Consider the following 14,292-nt stretch of genomic DNA (forward strand, 5'->3'; position numbering starts at 1 on the left):
TCGCACAAATCACTGCAGGTGGGGAGAATACTTTGCACAAGTGCACTAGAGGCATGCCATATTCCTGTAACTCTCTGGACACCATCAGAGACAAGCTACTGGCTCAGATGGACCTCAGCATACAGTGTTTTTTAAAAGATATTTTTCTTTCAGTTTCTCTCCTCCCTTTCAAAGTAGTCTTGTAGGAGTCAGAATCAACATATTATCACGTAGCTAAAGGGCTCTATAATAACTATGCTGTTACTCATGTTCCCATGTAATTTTTACCTGAATACTTGTAACAGTAAAATGGAGCTAGACTGAATACAGCCATACTCACATTTCCATTTCAGGAAGACATTCTCTTTAAGCATATGTATATTAAGCATATGCTGGACACTTCCTGAGATTGTGTTGATGATCACAAAACCAAGAAAATGTAACCACCATTTATAGTCAGAAAAAGTGGAAATAGTCTGCAAAATTTAAATTGGTCTGAATAAATAACTCTGAGGTCTCCGAGCAACCTCATCTAGTTGAATGTGTCCATGCAAGGGCATTGGACCTGATGACCTTTAAAGGTCCCTTCTAAACCAAACCATTCTATGGTTCTATGATAACAGTCCAGTACAAATATTAAAGCTTATGCTAATTTTTAATTATGCTTTAATTTTAATTTTTTAAGCATTCAAATTTAAAGCTTTAAGCCCCACGGGTTTTTGAGAGTGTCATGTTTATATTGTGAACAATGACTGTACTGGATGACCAAGAGACACTTGCCAGTACTCCAACTTGTCTATACTCCCTGGCCACACCCTGACTGCATTCACCCATCTGGGTGCACAAGTGGGCAGGGAGCTGTAATGTTCTCCAGTACACATTCCTCACCTCAAAAACCAGGGGACAAGGACCGTACAGTGCATTGCAAGGATGCTTTAAGGAAAAAAGTATTTTACATAGCATACACAATTCTTAAGTGTTCAAAAGCCTAAATACACAGCTTTAGAACATTTAAGCAAGAATGTCTTAAGATGAGTTGGCATTGACTTCTAACTTGGGTATAATTTTCTCAGTTGTAAAATACTGGTATCTATATACCGGTTAAAGAAAATGTTAGGAGAGAGGTACAGTTATGGTGTCACTGAAAAGTGTACATTACCCATGAAGATAGAACATGAAAAAACAATAACCTTGCAATTTTCTTTTGTGCAATTAATGGATCACTAGATATTTTATTACCTATTGCCTGTAATGTGCATATTAATAAAATGAACATTTTGTAGGAAAAGTGACTTGAATTTAGTATGTAGTTTCATTATAAAGTAGCTTTGAGTTGTTGATTACTAAGGCTGTCAGATTTTCTGCAAACTTGGTATAGTCAGTGACAAATTTGTATGGTAAGAAGGTAATTCAAATACATAGTTGTCATTCTTACACCTTTAAATGACAATTTCTAGCCATCCAAATAACAACATTCTAGGCTTCTTCCTCATAGAAGTAGTGGCTTTAAAACTGCTTTTGACTAGTTGATCAACACAATTTTATGACATTGCACATGGATTTTATGATCCAGAAGTTCCCTTTTAGTTCTGTAAGGAAAACGTAGTGACGACAAGTTGAGAAATCTTAGTCTGCACATTTTTGTCAGCTGGTAGGCAAAAATAACGCTAGCTTTAAAACCCTGATAGAAAATTGTACATAAAAATAATGAAAACAAATACATCATAAAGTACATGGGGATATTGATAGCTGACTATTAGTCTTGTTAGTACATAATTTAAGCATCTTTATAAAAAGATTCTTTCTCTTTGCCTACATGAAAACCAGTTTTTATATTCCTTGCCCAAAGGAAAAATATTGTTGCTCCAAAAGCATGATCCTAATTTTTATGCTGTTCCATTTTGCTTCATTTCTGTAGAATATTGAATACTTCTCTAGAGAATGGAGATCAAAAAGCCTGAAGCACACAGGAGAGTTCTGGTAGCATGACAACTAACTGCACATCAGCTGAGCCACTCTAAGCATTGGTTACTGAGTACTAACGCATCACAGTAAATAAGGTCAATAAACTTAGCTTAAACTATGTGAAAAAGGCAACATACTTCAACCAGAAACATGAGTAGACAACAGGAGTGCTCCATTACAGTTGCTCAGCTGATAGGTGCTTCCAGAGTAAGCCATTAGAATTTGATCATATTTCATTCCTAAACCTATCAGACATTTTTTTAAATGACAAATAAACCAGGAAAGGTTAAAATACCTAATATACAGCCATGCTGCAAAACACTGGAGTGGTGTAAACAGTCTATGCCCTCACACACATACCAAGTCACTTGCTAATTCTTGTATAAATTTCCCCCCATAGAGTGAAGCCAACAGAACTAAATACGAGCATATATCTCATACATTTCTGTGCAAAAGTCAGACATCCTTCCTTAAATAACTAATGAAAGTGGGTTTTACTTATGTGACTGATTTTCCACTGAAGCTTATTAAACAATGTTCATATTTTGTACCCTGTTGACTGAGCTGAGGTGCAATAAACCTCTGGTGACTGGTGGTGATAAGCAGCCGGGGTGTGTAACATTTTCAACTCCTCCACATAAAGTCATAAACGAACATCTGAATTATGCTGCAGCTTCCAGAAGAGGAACACACTTGCTCCCCTTTGGCGTTTCTTTCCCCTGAAGGAAAAAAAGGTTCTTAATTGTGTTTTACAAGCAATGAACTTTTTCCTGCATTGGAACTCTCTTCCTCTGTTAAGATTCACGGTATCCAACATACATACACAAAATTTTCGCCAGACTGCTTGATTTTTTTTGACTAACAATCTACTTGACTGAAAATGCTGCAATTTAAAATGTGCTTCTTACAACACGGCTCCCAAATTCCCAATACAGTCAGATGAACCCCCAGGGAAAATGAGTTAATGATCTACTCTCATAAAAAAAATATTCCTCCATTTGTACCCAGGAATTTGTCTCTAAGAAGGAAACAGAACCGCTTTGTGGCTTAGGTAGCTCTCTGACTACCAGCTAGTATCACCATCCTCATTTTTCATAGAATTCATCCTAGTTTTTCATATTAGGCTTGGTTCCAAAAGTGTAGTCCAGAACACCAGGTTTGGTTTGAGCCCCAGTGGCAGAGGTCTGAAAAGAAGCCTGAATAACATGGATATCCGCAGCATATCTAGTTCTTGCCAGCCCTGCCCACACTGCATTTTCAGTGAAAGTTGATCCACTCTCCTCAGCACTCCTCTTCCAGAGCTCATTTGCATTTCTCATCCTATCTCAAGTAAAAAGGACTGTCCCGATAATCTGTTAGCTCATGAAAATCCTGTAATAGCCAATGGATGTTAGAAATCCGTAGCCTGAGGCAGCAGGCAGTGACATCCAAAGTGCACTTTAAACTCCGTGTTATTGCTAAACAGATCAGAAATACAAAGAACTGGCTAGCACAAAACTGCACGCCAAAGGTCCCATGTCCGATGGCGAAGTCCAACCTCAATTACTGGCACAAAGTATTCTGCTACAATCATAAGAATAGACTAACTTCAAGTCCCTATTAATTTGAACACACTAGTGTGGCAGAAAGGTACCTAACAACTAAACATGTGATTTGTATATGTGAATGACAACTACAGATGGGCATTCCCATTTGCAAGCAGAATGCTTCTGTTTAATTTCTGTAAGTTCATAAATCAAAGCATAGCTCATCTGGAAATAGCTGCAATGTTACCTAATTTTAATTCAGAAGGCCTAGGCAGATCTCATCCAAAATCACTAATTTTACTAGGGCTTTTAAACTTTTTACCTGCATCCATGGGAACAAAGAAAATTCCATTTGCACTTTTTAATATAACCTTTTTTTTTTTTTACTTTTGGAGAAAGAGGGGGACAGAGCAGAAGAGAGCACCTGACTGAGCTTACAAAATATGCTCATTGTGATAGCCCAATGTGGAAAAGCAATATATGTTCTACATATCAACAGAGGAAAAAGTCTATCTTTGTGAGAAGGGCCTGGCATCTAAAAATACCAATAAAAGGGCTACAAAAAGCAGTAGCTTGCTGCCCGAAGCAGACAAAACATTTCTGAAGGCTTGTATTTTTGCTGCTACAGCCAAAAAGGTGCAGAACAGGAAAATGCACGACTGAAGGTATGAAAGCTTACTATATTCTACCTCTCCAAAAGCAGAAATAGCAGGGCAGTAGAACGGGAGCAGCTTTCAGGATTTCTGTGTCCCGATTACCTATGGTGATTCCCTGTACCAGCCTATGTCTTAAAATGTAATTGGCACATCATGCAACAATGGAAACTGCATCACCTCAACCAGTTTGGTTCTGCTCTTGATGCCTTTGCACACCCCTCCTTCGCCTTTGAGAGTAGGAGGCGGCCACTGCTGACTATGTAACAAAGAAACAGAATATAAGTCAAGCTCTGTATCCTACACCTGATTTAAACATTTTGTATTCATTTCTCCTGGCACAATGCAGAGCGGATGAGTAATTAGATCATTATCTCCCCCTCAATGAAAATCTAACATCACTGGGACAGGAAGTTGCAGCTGTATAACAGGCAGCACTACTGCATACTAGATTAAAATGGAAAAGTGCTACAAGCAATTTAAAATTAGGAGGTATTTTATTATAATTATCCCAACTGTAATAAAGCCAAGAAAACAGACATTCAAAAGGGAGCTCTCAAAGTTCCTGGGCCAAAAATTATTATAACGAATTTTCCGTATAGCCATTTTTCAGCTAATCTGGTCTCAGATTTTGCTTCTCTGATGTTTGCTGTTGGTACAGCATTAGTCCACCCAGGATTTAGAAGGGAAAGCTTATGATTAAAATTCCAATTCTGCCATGAGTTCTCTATATATGTAGTGTTATTGCAGAAAAAAAATTGGTTCTTAAAGGCCACATTCCAAAACAGAATGATTTGCTTTTCAGAAGTGCTTTTTTGAGCTTCAGGTATAAATCATCTTTATTTCAGATGACTGAGAAGTATCCAGAGGGAAAATTCTATTAAAAGTAATCACCCCACCCACATTTTAACAGTAGAGATTTAGCAAAAGCATCTGAAAAAAATACTGCAATAAAATTTTGCCATGATCCTTTGCACATTTTTTTTCTCCCTTTTGCTACCAAAATAGCAGAATTTTCTTTCCCAATCCAGACAAGCTTTATAAAGTAATACAGGGTTTTCAGAAAGGAATGAGATACTTTTTCCTCAAAATGTAGTTGAAATTAGAGAGACTTAAAAAAGAATCACTTTATATAAACAGGAAGGCACAGAAATCTACAGAAAACGAGTTTAGCCTGAGAGTTGACAATTTTGAACAAGTGTTTCTTTGCACAGACTTCATCAATATGCTTTAAGTCTACTGTTGAGAAATGGATCACCCAGAAAGAGGAAGCTGGTGATTCCTCAACTCTTGTTACTGTGAAGTATAAGCTATCAATTAATAAACACCCAGCTACTGCTTTGCTATTAGAAAAGGTAATACTGGGATTTTTTTTGAGTGATACTTATGGACAAATTTTACTTAGTGTGCAGAATTGATGAAAGGTAGCAAGTGAGTACCAGACAGAAAACAAGGGAACAACTCAGGACATCTTAATCTAATTTACAGTCCTCTTTCATGTACATTTCACTGTGGTTGAGAAATCAGGAATGTTATCAATAAAGTGCTTCTCTCTAAGAATTTTTACAGAGTTCATTGCTCAAACATATCTGTGTTCAAAATAACAATAATAAGTTATGCTTATTTGGATAGTTTTCTTTCAATTACTACAGAATGAAAATGTACCTTGATGAGTAATGTGTGCATTTATAGGCAAAAAGTAAGGATCAGTTTGTGATCTTATATATATATATATATGTACAAACATACAATCAAAGAACCAGTAAAGTAAGTGTTGGTATAGTACGTAAGTATAATATAGCAAGTATATGTATAAATATAGGTAGCACTTGTGTATGTATTCATACACAATATACATTATTACATACGGGCATCATTAGATAAGAATAATGGCACTCTAACTAGTAAGCCATTCTAACTTAAACATCTTAATGATTTCCTATCGTCTGACCTGTATTTTTAGTCAGTGTTTTTCATTGCTAAAATGTCTTTACCAATTGCAGTGAAGTTACAGAACACATAAAAGCTGGATTAGTAAACAAGGGTAGGAAATAGGTTTCCCCCCCCGACAAAGGTGCAGCATAAAAATACCTTAAAAGGTAACTGCCACCTCCTACAGATTTTCTCTTATTTCTTACCAGGGTGAGGAAAACGTTCAAAATATTTTGTAGTGTAACTCGGTACAGACTAAGAGTTTTACTGCAATATACTACATAATTTAGTCCTGCCTCTTTTCCAACTCCTGTCTTTCACAAATGTCACTTAAAGTATCTCTACTTATGCACATCAGGAACAATTAAGTACAAGACGACAAGTAATATTGTACTTTAGCACCACAGTTCGGCAGCAGCTTTGCGACAACGTTACTCGAGAACCTATAAAACGCAAATGAATTGCCTTCTTCGTAATTCAGGGAAAAAAGCGGACACCGCCAATCCCTCCGAGCAGCCCACAGACAAGCCCTACGTTATCGCAGATCTTGAGCTCTTCTCGTTATTGTTGCACGCTAATTAGAGCGGTAAAGTGCCAGACGTCGATCGTCAGCCACAAAGGCAACCCGCTAAGGTTGGTCTGCAGCACCCACGGGGGAACCGTTTGCAAGCAAGTTTGTGCACTTCGATGTTTTCAGCAACCGCCTTGTAAGAGAGGACCCCCTTCCCTTCCCTCCTCTCAGACAGGGGCCATCAGAGGACGCAGCTCCGAGCCAGCCCCGGCCAGGGCAGCCTCACCTCCCTGGGAAAGCTGCAGCAAGCGAGACTTACCTTAGTGAGCTGAGCGATCTTCTTGCACATTTTCACGTGCATTTCCTGACTGCGTTCCTCTGCCGAGCTGCTGCGAGCGGCTTTAGATCCATTGCAACTCCCGGGCTGATGAATCTTGTTTATGCCTGAGGCCATTAGGCTCGAAATATTTCAGTCAGGTCTGTCTGTGTACCCTCCGGGTGGCGCGACGCTACCGCTGGCGCTGGCCTGCCCCGGCGCGCTGCAGGCACTCGCGCCCCTGTCGCGGGAGGAACTTCAACCGCCGCTCGCCGCTCTCCGCAGATGTCCCAGCCTGTCAGCACAGCCCCCAGCCGAGGAGGCAGAGAACAGCATGTGCAAACATCCTGACTGGGACTTTTTTTCCCCTCTCCTGCTCTTCAAACGGTTGAGCTTCCGCCAGGAGAAGGTGCCAGCGGGTGGATGCTGCAGATTCCCCCCAGGAGACGCTGAGCCAGCCGTGCAGGCGGCAGCACAGGCGCTGCCGGGGATCCATTAGAGAGATGGTCTGCAGATTAAATCATGCTGCCTTCCTGGGCTGCCAAAGGATTGCGGAGGTCATCAGAGAAGATGGTGTTGGCACCTTTCATAAACTCTGTTAATTTGGCAATCCTCTCTAAATCCGAATGGACCAGTGATGTGATGAAGAAAACCTTGTTCAATGTTCGCCGCTGTGCTGAGAGCAGACGGGAGCAGTTCTTCCAGCTGAGAGGCACGCTGAGCCCGGGAGCCGCGTCCAGGATCCGCTCCGCCTGCCTTACCCACACTGGGCAGTTCCCTCAGTTACTCTACAGGCGTTGGAAAGGTGCCAGAAGAAAACTGACAGTATGACAGGTCTTTTTTTTTTTTTTTTTTCATCTGCAAGCCATTCCCTCTTTTCAAAGAGATCAGGCTTGTACATGTAAAAATAAAAAGGACAGACAGGCAGAAAAAAGGGCACAAAAAAGGCAAACTGTTAAGATAATGGGATTTTTAAAGAATACTTAAGCGTTACGTGAGACAAAAATAGTGGGCACGTTCAAACAAGTCTAGAAGAGAATGAGGAAGGAGAAGGCAAAGTAGGGTAAAATCAGAGAGGTGGAGAAAAAGAAAAGGGAGAAATAACAGGTAAGAGAAGCTGAGGGCTGCTCAACACCCCTTTGATGTGTCACTGCAGCCAGTACGAGAGACCCCATGGAGCAGGCCGAGGGCCCCATCTCAGCTGACGCTGGCCTGCAGCCAGCCAGGGGGGACATGAGGCTGCTTCTTCCCCATGCAGGTAAGGCAGCTTTCCTGTCTCACCTCCCGGCAGTACTTTCTGTCCTTCTTGGGCAAGAAGCTTACACTTTGCTAGTGCTGGATTTGAAAAGGAGCTTCCTCAGGACTATCAGAGTTGGGAAGGAGGCATCTGGTGTCAGCTGAGGGCAGGGCAAAAGGGAAAATCCTCAGTGAAAAAGGGAAATCCGTGATGAGGGCAAAATGAGAGAAAGCACTGTTAAGAATAAACACTCCAAGAGGAAAAAGATCAGGGCAGAAGAAGAATGCCTGCAGCAGTGGAGAAAATGTAAGAACTTCTGGACAGCGAAACCAAACCCTTTAATTGCTGGGAGAAAGGGAGGGACTCTGAATCTTGGGAGGCAGAAGGAATCTTTACTCCAGGAGTGAGAGGAAATGAACACTGAGAAACACGGTGTAGGAGAAAGGAAAGGCCAGGAAGGAAAACAAAGATGGTCACAGTTGCTGGGAGATGCTAAGCAGGGAAGATGAGTTTAGCCCAGACACAACATTAATAAGAAAAGGTAAGAAACAGAGCCTTGCACACAGGAATGACTATGTATAGTTTCTTCATCCACTGGCATTAGTGTCCAAGATGCTGCTGCCTATGACTAAAACTTTTTCTATGACTAGGGCATAAGGATGTGCTGCTGTCAGTTGTCTGGTATCTGATAAGACATGTGCTCACACTTAAGTTTAACTCCGTTAATATGGTTATCTTTTCCCTGGAAGTGTTAAGGCCAGGTTGGATGTGGCTTTGAGCAACCTGATCTAGTGAAACATGTCCCTGCCCATGCATTGGGGTTGGGACTAGGTGATCTTTAAGGTCCCTTCCAACCCAAACCATTCTATGATTCTTTGATTCTCTACATGGTCATCAATTTGAGGAAAAAAAAAAGTGTAGGAACTTAATTATATATAAAAATTGATAAAATTGACAAGCTTATTAGGACAATCAAGAGAACACAAAGGACTAGAGCAATTTACTAGCACCTTGTTTCCTCAGAAAAAGAACAAAACTGAAAATAGAAAGCAAATTAAGAAAAATGCAAAAGGTTTTCGAAGTACCTACACTAAGTTATCTGGGTTATCATCCTACTAGACAGATAGTAACATTCTTTTTTTTTTTTCTACTGAACAGCAGAGGATACACTGGACCTGAATGCATGGCTGGACAGACTTGAGACACTTACATAGGCATAGACAGAGCAGAGGAGCACAGATCTTCAGGTACACTGGGAAAGGAGTAAACCACTGAGATATTTTCAAGCAGGCTGTTTATGTATTTTGGGGGGTTAGAGCAAAAAACTTGAGGCTTTGGTACAAGATGGTGTTTCAGCAGAACATAATTTGTCACTGTTAAAGTATTCTGAGTCCAGACAAGATCCGGCAGTCAATACTTCAAACACTGGGAAAGCTTCAATCAGATCTCATGCACCAGAAAATGCAACCACAGAATATAAATTCCTAGGTGACTCAAGTTCATTAGTTCTACTACTCAAAAAACCCTCTTGTTTTCAATAACAGAATTTCAGCAGATAATGACAGAGGTTTCAATGAGAATTTGACCTATTTTTCTTCTAATTGATCTAGGGCTCACCTATAGATAAGACCACAATGCAGGGACATCGCAAAGCATATTTTAAGTGTGTACTATACAACATGGGTTTTGCAAGAACCACATGGAACACAAGTAGATTACAGAATGTTCGTGAACTTAGTAGTATATGGCAAAGACAGTTTAAAATAAAAATTAAAAGTCTAAACAGAAAACACACACACACTTCTGCTTGAATTATTATTGCTGCTTTAGTTTTAAGTAAATGATGAGAGAAGGTGGTCATGTTGCTACAGTCTTTATAAGTCTATGAATAATTGCGCACAGGTTTATAGCTCTACTGCTCAGATGCATTAAGTAATTTCCTTTTTATTATAAAAAGTTATATGAGTAAAAGACTATAAGCCTTCCATTTTTGGTACCTCCTTCTTGTTGAATATGCAGACTATATAGCTTCTGAAATCTTCAGACTAGCTACTACTAAAAGATCCACACCCCCCCCCAAATTCGAAGACATAAAGAAGAAATTTCTGTTGCAAATGTTAAACAACATATTACAAACAGCTTTCCCAAAACAGAATTAATACAGAGCCCAATTCTTCCACTCTTTGTCTGAATACCAGTAGTACTGAAGTCAGTGGGATTCTTTTTTTTTTTTAATACATGAGGGAAACTGAGTTAAACTGATCCCCCAGATTACACTCTACTGCTCTTTTGCAGTCTAATAAAATTTACATTTGAAAATGATATGACAGTTAATGACTAACACTGTTGTTCTATGTTTCAAATTACAAAGCTGTATCAATAAAATGGATTTAAAACTTCTGAAGTTAGTGTCTCAATGAAGGAAGATGCATCCCTAAGTGAGATTCTAATTTAATTAATAAATCACTATCCCCATTATTGACTTCCACTTAAACTCATTTTAGTCCCAGAGTAGCTTTTTTACCCCAGAACACAGAATTCAGGGACTGTTTTTTTCCTACTCACAGGAAAAAAGAAAAAAGGAAATAAGGATAAAAATATAGTAGTCAGAAGACTCTTAAGAGGGGCTATCCCATTTCACTAATCCCTAGTTCACTATACTACTTCCAATAAAGCTTGTTTTGGGATTGAATGCAAGAAAAAGGACAAGTATAAAGTGGTTCTGCCGCTGGTACATCTTGGGTAATTACATATATTATCTATAATTATATATATAAAAAAATTATATATAACTACTTTATAATTTTAATTTCTTCCCACCTCATAAAGCAAAGAGGATTTGAGAGTCCAATTCAAAAACCACCAGAAATGCTACTGATTTCCTCACTGATTAAAAACAGTAACTATTCAAAAATGTATATACAATTTTATAGCTGACTTACATACACACAAGTTTTGGAGGAATGTGGTGAACAGAGCTTCTGATTACTACTGCAAAATGATGGCCCAATTACATATATTTTTAATATGGAAACTGGAACCAACCAGATGCATCAGCTATAAAAGCCCTTGAACACCTACTAAACAGGGTAGCAACAACTTTCCTTTTTTTACCCAGTGACCTACATCTAAAATTACAACAAAGTAACTGGCATGCAGCAAAGTTTGGCTTACCCTGTGGCACTGTGTATTTGCACACACAACAGGACTGACAAAGGAAAGAGAAAGGATCTAGAACAGGAAGTCAGAAGTAGAGAGAGACAACCAGTAGTAGACCATAGCATAGCAGGTAAGGTCACTACTTCAATGGACAAGGAAAAAAGCTTGAATTATTAGAGCACACTTCCCTCCAGAGCCTGCAGCACCGTCCAAGGTTCTGAGTTTCATCATTACCTTCCTTTTCAGAAAAAACTGTGACACCCACTGGCCAAAACCTCTGGGCCTGTGCTGCTAGTGACATCCTTGTCCTCCCAGTCAGTCATTGTATCCATCCCTCAGGAAGTAGCTGGCCCTTACTAAGCCCCGAGTTAGCTCAGAAAAGGACTGAAGGCCCAGGCCTGAGCTGAAATGGGGTTCCTGGGCCCATAGGCAAGGGGGTGTGACTGGAAACCCCAGGTGAGGCTGGCCAGGGGCCATTAAGACTAATTAGTGCAGTCAACACCTGCAAGCATAACCTGTAAAATCTATGACAGCAAATACCTCTATCAGTTGAACAAAGTATCTAGTATCACAGGAAGAATGTTAGCTCTGTGTGGAGCAAAGTCTAAAAGGCCAACATTTGTGTTTGTACTTCAGCATGTTATATACCTACACATGAAGTACCAGTCATGATACTGGGAATCTCGATCCTTGTGGCATATTTACCTTGAAAGCCAGTATGTCTAACTGGGTTAGACTTCCATTTGCCGTAAGAGAAGCCTGACTTCTATTTCTACCTAGAAATACAAAGCCTAGCAGAAGTATTTAAAAAGCAGACTGGAAAAAATAAATCTCACATCCTGGATTAAATCCATCATAAGGGACTACAAGGTATTCAACAGGGAAAATCCTTACCTGTAGATCTGAGATGCAGGTAGGCACAAATGGGCTGCCAAACACATGTGAATCAAAAATAATTGTGTTTGCATTATTAGTTTCACCTAAAATGAAAGTCCCAGGTTTTTAAAGCCACAAGAATCACACAGTTTTACCTACTCTTCTCTTCCTGTTTCCATCCACTTCTCCACAAACAGACTCCTGTAGTGGAAAGAAGCTAGATGAAGTTACTTGTCTAGTAAAAATACCTTAAATAGACAGACAGTTACACATTGTATTTCCCTAGAAAATATAACCTTACAAAAAACCCAGCTCATTGAGGATTTGCTGTTGATTATAGTGTTTTTGTAGAGTGATTATTTCTCCAACATAAAATAAGAACTTTTAGAAAAAAGTTAACATACAAGATTCTACGTTACTATTGTGCATATAAAATCAATTTCCTACTCTCTAGGACCAGAAGGGGATTAGGCCAGATACATACGTTTTAAAAGTAAATATAAAATACAAACGACTCGCCTTTAAAAAGCAGGTATCTGTTTTAAACATACACAAATGTATGGTAGTACAATACATCAGGAAAAAAACTCTGCCACATGTATAAAAGATTATAAAATTTATTTTTATCTGTAAATTAGAACTCTTTCTCCTGCTGCTGCCCTCCATTCTTCACATACAGCTCATATACCCCATAATCCTTGACACAATGTTAAAGATAAAACAATTCCATTAATTTGTTGATAAAAATCGGCTTCTTAAAGAAAACACTGGAAAAATTCAGATCCAGAACAAGACTGACCCCTAGTGCTTATTTATTTTATTTGTTAGGCGTTTTTTTTCCTTACCCAGAAATGACCCTTCTTCGGGACGGGTTCTGCCTATTTAACCTGCTGTCATCTGATGGTATGTCATCTGTCCTTACTCATTAACTGTCATCACTTGAGGTAATCAGACACCGTTTTTTAAAGTCCAAACACATATAGGTGTCAAATACCTTAAGTTCCTAGTGTCCACAGTTAACTGTTTCTGTTCACATTTTTGAATGCTGTCTATAACTCTGTAATTAATATATGCTCAGAATGTTTTCCCTCAGCTAATCATCCCCTGCCTTGCTTCTCATTCAACACCAGTCCCTGTGTCATAGTATGTTCTGTAACCTGTAACGTCTCTGCAGTTTGAGCTGTTACCTTTCCTAATTTTAATGAGATACAGAATTTACTACTCTTCTTAAGGTAAAGGATTTCTGCGAAAACATTAGGTTCACAACAAATGCCTGAAAATTTGGGGAAAATTTCCCCTAGTAAAAGGTTCAGTCTGGAAGGAACACAAATAGGCATTCCAAGAAGTCAGTACCCATACTTTTCAACCCCCCTTACAGCTGATCGAAAACAGGATGTTTCAGTAAGAAACACAGTCTGCAAGTTGGATTCAGCTTAAGTAGTTAGTTCATCCAGGGAGTGAAGTAACTGGTTACTTAACCAGTTATCTAGTGAACTTAATCCCCTTTGTTGCCTAGGCCTTTAAAATAAGCAAAGGTGAACTTTAAAATAGGCAAACATACCTTGCTCTAGATACAGTAGCAGAGCATTTTTTGTCTCATTGGATGACCATTTTCCAAAGGGCTTTATTACTTTTAAACAGAGGCTGAACTTTCTTGGTTTGCTACCCCAATTGGTTCGGTCTAAGGCTCCCGTTTACAGAATGCAACTGTACTCATTTTTCCAACGATCGCGTCCAGAGAGGACTTTGCAAGAGCGGCTGAGGGCAACGGCAGAGTTTGCCAGGCTTATTCAACTGTTTTGCACCAACATACATTCCGGAAATCCTCCGGCCCGACGCCTTTCCTCAGCCGCAGCAGGCTTGACACCGAGCCCGCTTTGAAACAGCCGCTCCTGCTGTGAGCGCGCCCCAAGAGGCGGAGGCGAAGCCGGCGGCAGCCCCGCAGGCCCCCGCCGCTCCCCGCTCCCTCCCTCCGAGCCCGCCCCGGAGGAAGATGGCGGCGCGGCGCTCCCCGCGCGCCCCGCGGCTGACGGCCGCTCCGCCCGCCACTGCCCGCCCTCTCAGCCGCGCGGCGCGGCCCAACCCCCGCCCCGCCTCCAGCGCGCGGCGACGAGCACGCGCCCGCCCGCGAGCGTCTC

At 40.3% G+C, this 14,292-nt stretch overlaps 1 protein-coding gene across 5 annotated transcripts in view; it reads right to left on the reverse strand.

Annotated features, from left to right (window-relative positions):
- The window catches only part of FAM184B (family with sequence similarity 184 member B), a 50,584-nt gene extending 38,384 nt beyond the window's left edge, over positions 1-12,200 (reverse strand). For all 5 annotated transcript variants that reach the window (XM_074865862.1, XM_074865863.1, XM_074865861.1 and 2 more), the window contains exons 1-2: positions 12,173-12,200; positions 6,886-7,774 (exon numbers count right to left, since the gene is read on the reverse strand). In XM_074865862.1, coding sequence (XP_074721963.1) covers positions 6,886-7,020 — 135 coding nt within the window. In that variant the 5' untranslated portion in view covers positions 7,021-7,774; positions 12,173-12,200. The remainder of the gene's footprint in view (positions 1-6,885; positions 7,775-12,172) is intronic.
- Positions 12,201-14,292: the final 2,092 nt, after the last annotated feature.

Source organism: Strix uralensis, chromosome 4, assembly GCF_047716275.1.
Source record: "Strix uralensis isolate ZFMK-TIS-50842 chromosome 4, bStrUra1, whole genome shotgun sequence".
Taxonomy (NCBI): Eukaryota; Metazoa; Chordata; class Aves; order Strigiformes; family Strigidae; genus Strix; species Strix uralensis.